This window comes from Hypanus sabinus, chromosome 10 (assembly GCF_030144855.1).
Source record: "Hypanus sabinus isolate sHypSab1 chromosome 10, sHypSab1.hap1, whole genome shotgun sequence".
Classification (NCBI taxonomy): domain Eukaryota; kingdom Metazoa; phylum Chordata; class Chondrichthyes; order Myliobatiformes; family Dasyatidae; genus Hypanus; species Hypanus sabinus.
In genome coordinates, this window is record NC_082715.1 from 123035304 (window position 1) to 123050928 (window position 15625).

The following is a 15625-nucleotide window of genomic DNA, read 5'->3' on the forward strand; positions in this document are numbered from 1 at the left end:
ACGTTCCATAAGGGTCTCTCTCTTCGTGCCTCCCTTGTTCGTTGCTCCACGATGATCTTCCTCCTGGCACTTATCCCTGCAAGCATGACAGGTGCTACATCTACCCCTATACCTTCTCCCCCCCACCACCATTCAGGGCCCATTCCAGATGAGATGACACTTTGCCTGTGAGTCTGGTGGGGTCATTTATTGTATCAGGTACTCCCGGTGAAACCTTCTCTACATCAGTGAAGGCAGCATTAGTTGCCCTCACTGACTGGTTCCCATTCTGATGTCAGTCCATGGCCTGCTCTACTGCCATGATGAGAATACACTCAGGTTGGAGAAGCAGCACCTCATGTTCTGTCTTGATAGCATCCAACTTGATGGTACGAACATCAATTTCCCTGCTTATAGCAATTTCTCCCTACTCTCTCTTTCTCCATTCCCCATTCTGATCACCCCTTTTCTTCCCCTCATCTCCCCATCACCTCCCTCTGGTGACCCTCCTCCTTCCCTTTCTTCTGTGGTCTACTGTCCTCTCCATCAGATTCCTTCTTCTTCCACCTATCACCTACCAGCTTCTTACTTCATCCCCCTTCCACACCCCACCCACCTTCCCCCACCTATCACCCGCCAGTTTGTACTCAATCCCCTTTCCCCACTTTCTTATTCTGGTTTCTGCCCCCTTCCTCTCCAGTTCTGATGAAAGGTCTCAGCCCAAATTTTCAACTATTCACTCATTTCCATAGATGCTGTCTGGCTGCCTGACTTGTGGAGTTCCTCCAGCATTGTGTGTGTTGTTCAAAATTATCACCTGTGGTCTTGCAAGGCAGCAGAATATCAGAAACAGAAACAGGTTTAGGACATTCTAACACTTTCAGCACATTATCAAGAGCAAAATCAAAATCAGAATTATTATCATTGACGTACGATGTGTAATTTGTTGTTTTGTGGTAGAACTTCAATGCAACCGGATAAAAGTTAATAAATTACAAAAATGAATAAATGGTATGAAAAAAGACTAATATGGTAGTGTTCATGGGTTCAGGGACCAGAATCAGAATCAGGTTTATTAGTATTGACATAAGTTGTGAAATTTGTTGTTTTGTGGCAGGAGTACAGTCCAAGACATAAAAATTTAATATAAGTTACAATAAAACAAATAATTTAATAGTGAAGAAGCATTCATGGGTTTATGGACTGTTCAGAAATCTGATGGTAAAGGAGAAGGAGCTGTTCCTGACCCCTTGAGAGTGGGTCTTCATACAAATCTTCTCCCTAATGGCAGTAACAAGAAGTGGCCAGATCCAAGATGGTGAATTCCTTAATGATTGTCCACATCTTGAAAATGTCCTTTGATGGTGGGAGCATTTTGCCTGAAATGGAATTGGCTAAGTCTACAACTCTCCTGAGCACTAGAGGTGCCTTACACCAGGCTGTGATACAGCCAATCAGAATGCTCTCCTCTGCACGTCTACAGAAATCTTTCTGAGTCTTTGCTGATGCACCAAATCTCCTCAAGTTCTCCGTGATGGCACCAACATATTGGACCAAGGATAGATCCTTAGAGATGTTGACACCAAGGAACTTTTAGCTACTCACTCTTTCTACCAGAGACTACTCAATGAGGATTGGTGGATATCTCCTGACTTCCCCCTTCCTGAATTTCATAATCAGTTCCTTGATCTTGTTGGTCTTGTTGAGTGTGAGGTTGCTGTTGCAACACCACTCAACTAGCCAATCTACGTCTCTCTTGTAATTATAATTTTCAGTAAAACCCCCCGCTGAAAACTAACACATTTAACTTTTCATCTTTTAAAAGTTATCTCCCTTTACATTTTATCTATCAATTGACATTTTCATCTTTTTCCATGATATATTGCATCTAAATAATTTTGATGCTTTTCAAACAATTAAAATTTACTTACATTAAAGAAGAGGCAAAGAAACAACTCAAAGTACAGAAGGTTAAAAACTTTAAAAAAAACTAACACAAAACACTTCCCAGTGTTCATCTTTTTCTACAGGGTCACCAACTCTTTCAAATGGGGTCCATATCAATTCATGCAGAAAGCTGAAGGATCAGACACAAAGAGCACTTGGTCCTCTCCTCAGCCTGGTAATGGTGACTGCTGCAAAAGGATGGAGCTACTAGCCTATTTCAGAGTGGCTGACATTTTGCCCAATAAATTGTAATAATTACACTCATTTCAGAACTTTTTTTTACTGGTTTAAAAGATGACAGAGAATACTTACCGCTACGGTGCAAGTGTACATCTTCTGAAGCCTGTGCAAATTCTTGTAAACTGAAGCTGCTAATACCTACTGTATTATTCAGGACTATGTTAAAAATCTGGTTACCTAAAACTGAATTGATTTATTTGTTTACACAACAGACCAGAGTAGATTTTGACTTGTAATCGAACCAACTTGTAGCAAAAATTTAACATCTTATCTTTGGCCTTTTCCTTGGGTATGGCAGAAACAAATTATGACAGAGAGACAAAGTGACAGAGAAAATGGAAAATGTTTGACGCATTATCAGCAGATCTCCTGACCCTGAATAATTAACAAACAATAGTGAATGGAAAATCAAGAATTAACAGAAAGTGGAAATATGAAATCAAAACACTCAGCAGGTCAGGCAGCATCTGTGGAAAGAGAAACTCTCATTGCTTTAGGTCTGGGATGCTTTGTCAGACCTGGCGTTCTGGTGCTGAAATATTAATTGTTTCTCTTTACATAACTGAAATTTTATTTTTGACTTCTGGCTTTGACCTTGAGTCAAGTGATCTAATGCAATGTAGTGGCTCAAGCTACTTCACTGTTCTTCACACTCTGCCACTTCCAGACTCATCCTCCTTTCTAGAATTGTGAAGGCACTGGCTCTTCCAGAATCCCTTGGTTCACTTATCCATCCAAAGCACTTCCACCTCCCATTTTACTGCTGGAGACAACTGTCCCAATGAAGGGTTATGACCTGGAATGCTGAAAGTCCATTTCTCTCCACAAGTGCTGCCTAACCCATTGAGTTCCTCTAGCATTTTGTGTGTTGCTCCAGATTTTAGCTTCTCTCGCTACAGATGCTGTCTGACCTGTTGAGGATTTATTTCACTCCCTTTCACTCAGTGGACGGAATGTAGTGTCTCCATTGAACAAAGATAAATAGAATTCTTCAACCTAACTCATCCATGCCAGACAAGATGCCATCTAAGCCAATCCAATTAACCTGCATTTGAACTATACCTCTCTAAACCTTTCCTCTCCATATACTTGTCCAAGTGTCTTTTAAATGTTGTTAGTGTAACTGCCTCAACCACTTCCATATACAAAAGATTAAGGTTCCATCCTGGGCCCAACATGTCAATGCAGTTAGAAAGAAGGCATGACAACAGCTATATATCATCAAGAGTTTGAGGAGGTTTGGTATTTCACCAAAGACACTTGTAAATATCTACAGCTATATCATGGAGGACAGCCTGAAGGCACACACTCCATGATTCAGGGACAGCTTCTTCACTTCTGCCATTAGATTTCTGAATGGACAGTGAACACATGAATACTACCTCACGACGCTTTTCCCTCTTTTTATACTACTTATTTAACTTAGCTTTAAAATATGTATATATTCTTATTGCAATTTATAATTTTAATATTATGTATTGCAATGTACTACTGCCACATAACAACAAATTTCACAACATATGCCACTGATATTAGATCTCATTCTGATTCCTTGAAACTATGCTGAAGAAAAGGATGGGTGTATCCTTAATGCCTTGCCACAACCAAAACTATGAAAGCACAAAACTGTTTTGCCCAGACATAGTCACATTGTAATTTGTGGGAGCTTACTGTGTTAAATTGGCTGTTGTTTTGACTTCATTACAAGAGCGATTATTCTTCAAATGTACTTATTTGGCAAGAGTTGGGGGTTAGATATCTGACCTTTCCCTCAAAATAACTAATCAGAATACCCTCCCTCCTAGACTGGCTAAGTGATATTCTACCTTCCCCCCCCCCTTCTCGTTCTCCAGAACACACAAGATTACCTAAGCCCCAACATAGGCAGAGTAAGCATACAGAGTATAACCCTCCCTCTCCAAGTCAAAAAACAGGATTACCCCACTTTCCCTGGCACACACAGGTTTGGTCATCACTTCCTCACTGGTAATATACAGGATTACCCTTCTCCCCCCTACATCACACACAGGATTACCCTCCCTCTTTTCGGCACAGTTACTCCGCTATTCCCCCTACCCCACTCCTTCAGGCACACCGCGTTTCTCTGCTCCCAACTTCCTGCACACACACAAGGTTATTCTTCTCTCCCTCTGGTACACACAGGGTTACTCCAGCCCCCAACCCCTGCACAAACGAGATTATTCTTCTCTCCCTCTGGTACATACAGGGTTACTCCACCCCTAACCCCTGCGCACACAGAATTATTCCACCCTCCCTCTGGCACACACGGGGTCAACCCTCGCTCCTCCCGGCACACACGAGGTTAACCCTCGCTCCTCCCGGCACACACGAAGTTAACCCTCGCTCCTCCCGGCACACACGGGGTCAACCCTCGCTCCTCCCGGCACACACGAGGTTAACCCTCGCTCCTCCCGGCACACACGGGGTCAACCCTCGCTCCTCCCGGCACACACGGGGTCAACCCTCGCTCCTCCCGGCACACACGGGGTCAACCCTCGCTCCTCCCGGCACACACGGGGTCAACCCTCGCTCCTCCCGGCACACACGGGGTCAACCCTCGCTCCTCCCGGCACACACGGGGTCAACCCTCGCTCCTCCCGGCACACACGGGGTCAACCCTCGCTCCTCCCGGCACACACGGGGTTAACCCTCGCTCCTCCCGGCACACACGAGGTTAACCCTCGCTCCTCCCGGCACACACGGGGTTAACCCTCGCTCCTCCCGGCACACACGGGGTTAAGTCGCTCTCACTGTCTCGGGCTGGCGGTAAGATGGCGGACGGTGAGCTGAATGTGGACAGTCTGATCGCCCGACTGCTGGAGGGTGAGTGCGGCCCGGCTCGGGGCAATCGTCCCGCGGGCGGCGGCATTAAAATCACGCGAGCAAAATGTCTACTTTTCACATCGGCTCCCCCTCTCCAAAGCCAGAGAGGCAGCAGTGGGGCCTTACGCCGGCCTCCTGTCTTGCTGCGCCTCCCCTCCCCTCCTGCTCAGCCTTTGGAGAGACCGTGTCCGGGGAGGTGTTGAGATCCCGGGTGGGGGTCTCCACCTTCCCGCCCCCTGATGCGGCCTGCCTTCCCCTTGTCTTCTACCCGCTTCCCTCCGTCCGTGTGTCCCTCAGTCACCCCCACGGCGGCGGCGGCGGCTCCCAGGCACTGTCTCTGGACTGAGGGTTCCATTCGCCCGTGTGTCGGGTGAGGCTGGGAGTTCATGTGGGTCCCAATGGTGGATGGCTGGGTGGGAGGGAGGAGGCTATCTGCTCCCTTTCTGAACTGGGAGGGAGGGGGCTCTAGCTAGGTGGGCAGCTTCGTTCCTGAGGACAATTTTAAGGTATAAAAATGGTGACTGAGCTGAGAGCGGAAGCGAAGTTAATGACATGAACTCGCTCCTGTGAAGTGTTCTTTATTGTTTATTTCGGAGACAAAATTATCCCTTTCCCGCTTTTCCAGGAACGATTGCCTTAATGTGCTGTTTAAAAATGCTGAGTGCCGTTATCCCCTCCCTGCGCACCGATTGTACAAAATCTTACTAAATTTGGTATTTGTCTGTGTTTGTGTTCAAGAGTCTGGACTCAACTCCAGATTAACCGAATGCATTTTTGTCCGAGTTATTACCCGACTCGAGTCACCCACCCGAGTTTTGGTGGGTGAATGTCTTCAGTGTAAATCATTAAAATGTTTTTTTGTTGTGTGTGGAGGGAGTGGGGGGAATAGTCTCTTCGGTGGAGGAAACATGCAGAGCTTCACTGTCCAATCCTTAGGAGACTGTCTAGGTCTGCATGATATTAACTTTTTAGGAATGCTTAGCATGCTATGGGTTTTTTTAACCCTACTTCCACCAATTTCCAGCTCTTCTCTCTCTACCCGCCCCCGCCCCATTACAGGTAGATTTAATTTGCAATTGTTCTGATGTACTTTATGTTTCAAAGGAAAAGGTCTTGGAGTTTAACATGGTGAAATAAAAGAAAGCCTTTTGTTTTGCTAAACTATTTAGGTGGGAAAGCTTGATAAATTGGGTGTTGGGGGAAAATGAGCTGATATTGCCAGCAACCTAATTATCAGTTTGTATGAAGCTATATAACTCTTGAAGGTGTGTTGGTAGGTTGGTTAAGAACTGCACAATGTACTTAGTCATTCTATCTAAGGTATTTTGTTTGGTAATTATAGTTTGGCTGCATAGTTTCGGGAGTACTTTAGTAGAAAGTAGATTCTGTTTAGAAATTATGTGAAGAAACTATTCTTCCTTTTGTAAAAGAAAAGGGTAATTGTCAGCTAGTGGGACATAGAATCCTGTGAAGTTGCAGAACAGGGGGTCATTTAGCCATTGTGTGCGTGTCAATTTAATAAAAGCTATTCATACTGATGTCACTACACAGTGCTTGGGCTTTAACCTTAAAATAATTTAATATTCTGTAGATTATATGAATATTTTTATGAATGTGTGGGTTGTGCAATGTCTTTTCAGGCATTGGATTCCAGGCCCCATCACCTAGCAGGCAAAAAAATTTCTTCATAATTCTCCTCTAATCCTCTGTCGATTAGCATGCCACTCAGCTTTTTAGTGGAATGCCAATTGGTGAATACAAAGTAGAGAGCAGGCCAAGGTGGCCTTGTAACTGTGAACTCCGGATAATTGCATTTTCTGCATACCTGGGCAATTTTCTGATTGGGGGCTGAGGTCGCAATTGTTGCCCTTGGCTTCACTGGCCCTGCCCTGGGATACTGATTTTGAAAGATGTATTTTCTCAATTTAGATCTTACTATTAAAGCACACTTAGTGCCTGTGTATGTCATTTTGTTCCACTGCCACTTTCTCTCCAAAAGCTGTTGCTACATTCGGGTATGGTCGCTTGGTTGCAGGTTCCCTGCTTACGATTCTCCATCAGCTTTGTGCCTGCTTGTGCACAACACATTTCCAGCAGACCATAGTGGTTGACTCAACTGTAACATTTCAAGGATAGTAAAATGACTTTTTTTTCCCTTATCTGGTAATGAATACATCATGATACAATGAACACAAGATATTCCCAGTTTCTTGGGGCTTATCTTGCCTTTCTTAACCAAATTTCTTAGATGCTAATTTTAGAAATTATGACCAAAGTGTATTTGCTCTTGTGGGCATATCTTCAAGGAAGAGGTTTAATTGTCAATATCAGAAACTATTGTAAAATACCATCTAGCACTCAAAAACATTACTCTGCAGTGGTACTTTTGTACAAATAGTGCTGTTGTAATTGTGTGGATGGGAGTGTAATGCCTGCAGAGCCTAAATGATTGCAGCTGCTGCTTCGGACAGATGTATCACTGTTTATTTAGCACTGTTCAAAACACAGTTCTAAACAACAGGTTCAATAGAAAGATGTTGATTGTAGCTTTCTCAGCATAAACCTTGGCACAATTAAGGTTTTGAAACAAAAACCTGCTGTGTATAGTATAGGCATGGGCATTCTATCTGTTTATGAAACAGTATATGTTGAAAGATACTTCATCAGAGCTTTAATTAGAATATAGTTTAATTTTAAAGTAGATACAATTATATGCTCACTCAGTTCTGCCTCTGTTCATTTTTCCTTTAAGTTAGACTGCTGGTGATCTTACGGAATCAGCAATTGTACCTAATACTTGTTTAGTGTCCATGTGCAGTTTTATATGTCCAGTCTATCCATGTACAAAATGGCAGTTTGAGTGAGAACAGGGAGGTTGGTCTGCTTATTGTTTGAATTTTGTCTTTTTTTTTACCCTACGGATAGTTGAAGGTTTTTGAGAGTTAAAACTGAAACAGATTTTTGAAGCTTTTCCAAGTTAAATAAAAAAAGTCAACGAGAAGAACTGAATCTGGCAAAGGAGAAGTCTCTCCTAACTTCACTGAAATGTCAGCCAAGTCTATATGATTGTGCCCATTGTAGGGTTTAAAATAGCAGCCTTCCAGGGTAGAAGTTAGTGCCACCAATTCAAGTGTTTAAGAATGAGATTCCTTAATCATGTACACATAAGGATATGCCATTCCCCCCCCCCCCCATTTCAGTGTGACTGCAATGTGAATTTCTGTATTTATCAAGTTTTGATTTGCCTGTTAGCTTCATTAAGTTGGAACGATAGCAATCTACAATTGGGTCTCTGCTAGTTTTTGCCTGTATGTGTCTGAAAGGTAGCGAATTAAAAATCACCACCAGGGTGTGATTGGCTGGCATGGTAGTACAAGTGTTGGGTTAAATGGCTACCTAAAATTGCCCTTCAGTGCAGGTAAATGGCAGATAACTACATGGCATTTAAAGGGCAGGTGGAAGAGAATGGGTTATCTAAAGGGCAAAGAAGTTGGAGGACCGAGGAGGCTGCTCTACCGGATGTTGGCGTGGACCTAGTGGGCCTTAAGAACGATAGGATTTTTCTCCATGTTAAACGTACCATTTTTAGTTGAGGACGTAGTCCCAATGAGTTACCATTGGCTGGTTTGCTGACACTCATCATCATCATTATGTGAAGTGTCGTATGAAGTGAACAATCATGGTCACAGAAACCTTGATTGTTCTTGGCAAATTTTTCTACAGAAATGATTTGCCATTGCCTCCTATGCAATGTCATTACAAGATGGGTGACCCCAGTCATCTCTGAAGAGTATTGTTAGTTAGGCATCAGTGGTTGCATAACCAGAACTTGTGATATGTACCAGCTGTTCATACGACCATCCACCACCTGCCTCCGTGGCTTCACTTGACCCTGATCGGGGAGCTAATTAAGTGTACACCTTGCCCACGGGTGTCCTGCATGCTAGCAGAGGGAAAGAGCGCCTTACATCTCCTTTGATAGCAATGTATTTCCATTACAGCACACAATGCTGGCACTTGTGATTTTTCATGGTGAACATTAATTGACTAGAAGTTGTCAGCTATTTCTGCAGAATTGTAAGAATAACCAACACTCCTGTATTGGGAGTGAAATGAGGAATTGCTGCATTCTGTTTCTCATGGAGATGTGGCTCGTTCCAGATGTGCTCGATACATCGTTAAGACACAAGAGGCTTCTCGATACACAGGATGGTCTGGAGTGCTGGTTCAGAGAAGGCAAAAAGTGGAGGTCTGTGTTTCATGATAAACTCTGTGATGCTTGGACACGGCAGTCTTGTTCCATTCTTGTTTCCTTGACCTGGAAGATCTAATGATTTTGTGCTGACCTTTCTACTAACCAGGAGAGTTCTCTGATTCTTGCTGAGGGATACATACTGCCAAAGACTGACGCTAGACAGACATTTGAGGTACTGAGTGCTGCCATCAGCAAACAAGAAACGTACTACCCAGACACTTTTCAAATCTTTGTTAGGGACTTCAATTAGGCTTGTTTGAAGAAATCTCTGCCCAATTATCATCAACATGTCACCTGCGGAGCTATGAGCCCCTGCACACTCGACCACTGCTATATTACGATTAGGAATGCCTAGACCACATTTTGGGGAAATCTGATCACTTGACTATCTTCTTCATTCCTGAATCCAAGTAGGGGCTAAATAGCAAGGTTCCAGAGGTGAGGACAACAAAGGTGGCCATGGGAGGCAGAGGGGTAGCTGCTACAGAATTGCTTCTAGTTGGCCCGTTAGGCCATATTCAAGGACTCATCAGATTATCTGAACAGATGCGCCACAGTTGTCACAGATTTCTTTAAAACAGTGATAGACTAGTGTGTCCTCACAAGATCACTCTCTTCTCTGACCAGAAGCCCCGGATGAGCCATGAGATCTGCAATCTGCTGAAGGCCCTATCTGTGGCACTCAGTTCTGGCGACCAAGTGAAATACAAGAGGACCAGGTGTGATCTTCTGAGAGCCGTCTCACGTGTGAAATGTCAATTCTGGAACAGACTTGACTCACTGAAGGTTGCTCGACGGCTGTGGCAAGGATTGGGTGCTATCACCTTCTTAAAAAGTTAAACCAGCATTTTACATTTCAAAGCATGGATGCACCTTCTTAAACTCCCACAGCTCTCAATGATCCTGTGATTTCACTCTTGAGGCCAACATGAGAGCATTCTTCAGGAGGGTGAATACATGGAAAGCTTCGTCCTAGGTGAGACACCTGGTCCAGTAATAAAGACTTGTGCTGATCAACTGGTTGGAGTGTTCATTAATATCTTTAACCTCCCACTTTGGCAGTCTGGAATCTACCTGCTTCAAGCAGGCTTCAGTTATACTGGTCCCTAAGAAGAATGTGGTAACCTGCCTCAATGATACTGTCCTCCAGCATTTACATCCATTGTGAAGTGTTTTAAGAGATTGGTGATGAAACATATCAACTCTTGCCTGAGAAACGACTTGAATCCACTCCAATTTGCCTACCATCACAACATGTTAACAGCAAATGGCCATTTCATTGGCTGTTCACTCAACCTCTCACTCAATGTCAGCAAGACCAAGGAGCCTTGTATATGGATTTCAGCTTGGCATTTGATAAGGTACCCCATGCAAGACTTTTTGAGGAAGTAAAGAGGCATGGAATCCAAGGGAACATTGCTTTGTGGATCCAGAACTGGCTTGCCCACAGAAGGCAAAATGTGGTGTAGTTGGGTCATATTCTGCATGGGGGTCAGTTACCAGTGGGGTGCCTCAGATATCTGTTCTGGGACCCTTACTCTTCATGATTTTTATAAGTGACTTCGATGAGGAAGTGAAGGGATGCGTTAGTAAGTTTGCTGATGGCACAAAGGTTGGAGGTGTTGTGGATCATGTGGAGGGCTGTCAGAGGTTACAGGGGGACATTGATAGGATGCAAAACTGGGCTGAGAAGTGGTAGATGGAGTTCAACTCGGGTAAGTGTGAAGTGGTTCATTTTGGTAGGTCAAATATGATGGCAGAATATAGTATTAATGGTAAGACTCTCGGCAGTGTGGAGGATCAGAGGGATCTTGGAGTCCAAGTCCATAGGATGCTCAAAGCAGCTGTGCAGGTTGACTCTATGGTTAGGAAGGCATACGGTGTATTAGCCTTCATTAATCGTGGAATTGAATTTAGGAGCCGAGAGGTAATGTTGCAGTTGTGTAGGACCCTGGTCAGACCCCACTTATAGTACTGTGCTCAATTCTGGTCGCCTCTCTATAGGAAGGATGTGGAAGCCATACAAAGGGTGCAGAGGAGATTTACAAGGATGTTCCCGGGATTGGGGAGTATGCCTAATGAGAATAGACCATAGAACAATACAGCACATTACAGGCCCTTCGGCCCACAATGTTGTGCTGACCCTTAAACCCTGCTTCCCATATAATCCTCCACCTTAAATTCCTCCATATACCTGTCTAGTAGTCTCTTAGATTTCATTAGTGTATCTGCCTCCACCACTGACTCAGGCAGTTCATTCCACACACCAACCACTAAAAACCTTCCTCTAATATCCCCCTTGAACTTTCCACCCCTTACCTTTAAAAGCCATGTCCTCTTGTGTTGAGCAGTTGTGCCCTGGGGAATAGGTTGAGTGAACTCGGCCTTTTCTCCTTGGAGCGACGGTGGACGAGAGGTGACCTGATAGAGGTGTATAAGATGATGAGAGGCATTGATCGTGTGGATAGTCGGAGGCTTTTTCCCAGGGCTGAAATGGTTGCCACAAGAGGACACAGGTTTAAGGTGGTGGGGAGTAGGTACAGAGGAAATGTCAGGGGTACATCTTTTACTCAAGAGTGGTGAGTGCATGGAATGGGCTGCCAGCAGCGGTGGTGGAAGTGGATACGATAGGGTCTTTTAAGAGACTTTTAGATAGGGACATGGAGCTTAGTAAAATAGAGGGCTATAGGTAAGCCTAGTAATTTCTAAGATCGGGACATGTTCGGCACAACTTTGTGGGCTGAAGGGCCAGTATTGTGCTGTAGGTTTTCTATGTTTCTAACTGATCATTGACTTTGGGAGAAGGAAACCAGAGGCCCATGAGCCAGTCTTCATTGGGGGATCAGAGGTGGAAAGAATCAGCAACTTTAAATTCCTCAGAGTTGTTATTTCAGAGGATCTGCCCTGGGCCCAGCAAGTAAGTGCCATTGCGAAGAAAATACAGCAGCACCCTTTATTAGAAGTTTGCAAAGATTCAGCATGTTATCTAAAACTCTGACAAACTTCTATAGATGTGTGGTGGAGAGTATATTAACTGGTTGCATCATGCCTGGTATGGAAACACCAATGCCCTTGAATGGAAATTTAACAAAAGTAGTGGATATGGCCCAGACCAACACGGGTAAAACCCTCCCCACCATTGAGCACATTTACACTTTTGCAGTAAAGCAGCATCCATCATTGAGAACCCCCCACCGGGGTCATGCTCTCTTCTCGCTACTGCCATCAGGAGAAGGTACAGGAGCAAGAGTCCAGTCATCAGTGACTGTGGACTCATTTTCAATTACTCTTAATCTCATGTTCTCTATTGCTGTATTATTTATTATTTTTTTATTTCTTCATTATTTTCCTTTTGTATTTGTACAGTTTGGGGTCTTTTTGGCACTGGATTCTGTCCAGTTGGGTGTGGTCTTTCATTGGTTCTGTTGTGTTTCTTTGTATTTTCTGTGATTGCTCGTAAGAAAAAGAATTTCAGTGTTGTATATGGTGAAATATGGTACTTTACTTTGAACACCTGTTGCCCAGAAAATCAGCAATTAATGCAAGTGTGTAGTATCCTTCAGGTTAATAGTTTTAATAAGTTTACTTACATTTAGAACATTGTTTTATTGTTTTTTTTTAAATTTTGTTTATGCATGTGTGTGCTCTTGCTATTGGGATTAGATTTGTTCTGTTTTATGTAACTAACATCCTCCCTCTGCTTATTTTGTGGCCCTTTGATTGCTTGGGTCAGAGATGTATTCTAGGCCCTGTCATTCAACAATGTCCTGATAAACCGCCACCTTGTGTATCACTTCTGAGTACAAAATGTATGTGCCAAACACAGGAAATGGGACCTGCTCATGTACACATGTTAGTGTGTTCAGTTGACATGAATGACTCTTCTCACTTCTGCCATTAGCTAGAAGGTATAATAGGAGCCTTGGGACTCACACCACCAGGTTCAAGAATGGTTACTACCCCTCAACCATCAGGCTCTTGAATAAAAGGGGATAACTACTCACTTGCCCCATCATTGAAATATTCCTACAACCAATTATCTCACTTTAACAACTCTATCTTATTATCTCATGTTCTCATTATTTATTGCTGTTTATTTATATTTGCATTGGCGCAGTTTGTTGCCTTCTGCACTCTAGTTGATCTTTCATTGATCCTGTTATAGTTACTGTTCTATAGATTTGCTGAAAATGCCCACAGGGAAATTAATTACAGGGTTGTATATAGTGACAAATATGTACTTTGATAATAACATAAACTTTGACTTTATGCTGAAGGGCCCGTTTTCTTAAGGTATTATGACCTTGCACTTTCAGCCACTTCCTAGGCAAAATATTTTGAAACACAACCAAGTAACTCTCAAGTCCAACAGTATGCCAAAATCCTTGGCATAATTAGCTCTACCAAAATTCTTGGCTGTTAAGTCTCAGAATTGAACACGTCCACAGCTTTTGTTTGAGTACTATTGATCTTCTCAGATCGCAGGGTTAAAAATCTTTTTAATGAGGGGATTATCTTAAAGGGGTCTGTCCTTGGAACAGATATGATACTTAATTTGCTAAAAAAGGAGTTTGGCCTCAGGAAAAGGCACTTTAATAATCAATAACATTCGTGAATATGATATTCATTTGTCATTAGTTCTAAAACAGCAGTAAGTTTCTTTATTAATCAGAGGACCATGGGACTTTTGAAAGTAAGTCATGTTTCCAGCTCCAGTTTTGAAGTTGGTCTCTAGGTAGATTTCCGAAATTACACTCTTCTATGTGACTTCCAGTACATGGATATTTATTTAATATATTCCAGGTCTGGGAGGGGGGAAAAAATCAAACTCTGGTGGATGTTTGTTCTGGTTTGAAGTTAATTGAGTGTTATTTCAAGTCATTCTTGTAGCATGGAAGATTAAGGTTGTCAATTAGAGTTCAAATTGCAAAAAGGTTTGATGAGGAGAAATAAATTTTGGACATGTATCTATTATGGAGTAGAAAATGGGGATAGTGCTATATGATCCAGCTGTTTCAGCAACCCAGCACTGTCAGACACAGTAGTCTGAACTCAAGAAATTCTGCAGTTGCTTGATATCCAGAGTAACACAAAATGCTGGAGGAAGACAGCAACATATGTGAAGCTTCTGTTAGTTGTGATTGACCATGAATGTTGTGTCCTAGCTGTCATATGCAAGTCAGTGCAGTGTGATATGGAGAGCAAGTTGCTGCCCATGTAGCAGACTCCCACTTTTCACGCAGCTGATGAATCCAAAGGAACGGCGGAGTCGGAGGCCAAGGCAACAATGATAGAAAGGAATGAAGAGTCAACATTTTGGGCCAACCCTTCATCAAGACTCGGTATTCAGATGTTCTGAATACTCTTCCCTGTGCAAGGTTTTGCTGTTTAATCAGACAAGTTTATGATTCTCCTTTTCTCCCACAATTACTTGTCTACATCACAAGATTTGTTTTACCTTGCTGTTAAACTTTGAACAGAAACTTGTTAAATATTTTATTGCTACTCTGTATCGACAGCATTCCCTTTTCATCATGACCTTGAGCAGTTTGACTAGTTAACTACATTGTTCCACTAATCTTGACAAGACTGTGATCATCTAATTGCTCATTCACTGATGGATTTAGCTTGCTCACCAAGACTAGTGTTAAGCCAATAGCTCTGTGAATACCTGATTTCTCCTTTCAGTCTTTCCTTGGAGTAATCTTTCTGATCTGAAGGTGCAGTTTTTAATTCTATGGAATTTTGTGAAAAATGATTATTAACACTCTAACTTCCCCATTTTCTAAGATTCATTTAGTACATTCTATTAATGTACTAAATACCCTCCCCACTATTGAGCACATCTACATGTAGTGTTGTCACAGGAAAGCAGCATCCATCATCAGGGAACCCCCACCACCCAGGCCACACTCTCTTCTCACCGCTGCTATCAGGAAGAAGCTACAGGAGCCTCAGGATACACACCACCAACCAGGTTCAGGAACAGTTAGTATCCCTTAACCATCAGGCTCTTAAACCAAAAGGGATAAGTTCACTCGCCCCATCATTCAAATGGTCCAACAACACTTTCAAGGACTCCATCTCGTGTTCTCTATATTTATTGTTTATTTATTATTTCTCTTTTGTAATTGCAGTTTGTCTTTTGCACACTGGTTGAAAGTCCAAGGTGGTGATTCTGTTATGGTTATAAATCTATTATGGATTTGTTGAGTATGCCCACAAGAATGAATCTCAGAGTTGTATGTGTTTATATATGTATGTGTGTAGTAGGGGGTGCAACAAAGATCAGAGTTTGGTCTTAGGCTGTTTACAGCCTGGTCACTAGTTTGAAGGAATTTCTATTCTCAATAATAAAAT

At 42.9% G+C, this 15625-nt stretch overlaps 1 protein-coding gene across 1 annotated transcript in view; it reads left to right on the forward strand.

Moving 5' to 3' along the window:
- Positions 1–4855: 4855 nt before the first annotated feature.
- Positions 4856–15625, forward strand: part of ppp1cb (protein phosphatase 1, catalytic subunit, beta isozyme) — a 115212-nt gene continuing 104442 nt past the window's right edge. Inside the window, exon 1 of the mRNA XM_059982828.1 lies at positions 4856–5010. Within this exon, the coding sequence (XP_059838811.1) occupies positions 4959–5010 (52 nt within the window). The 5' untranslated portion in view covers positions 4856–4958. The remainder of the gene's footprint in view (positions 5011–15625) is intronic.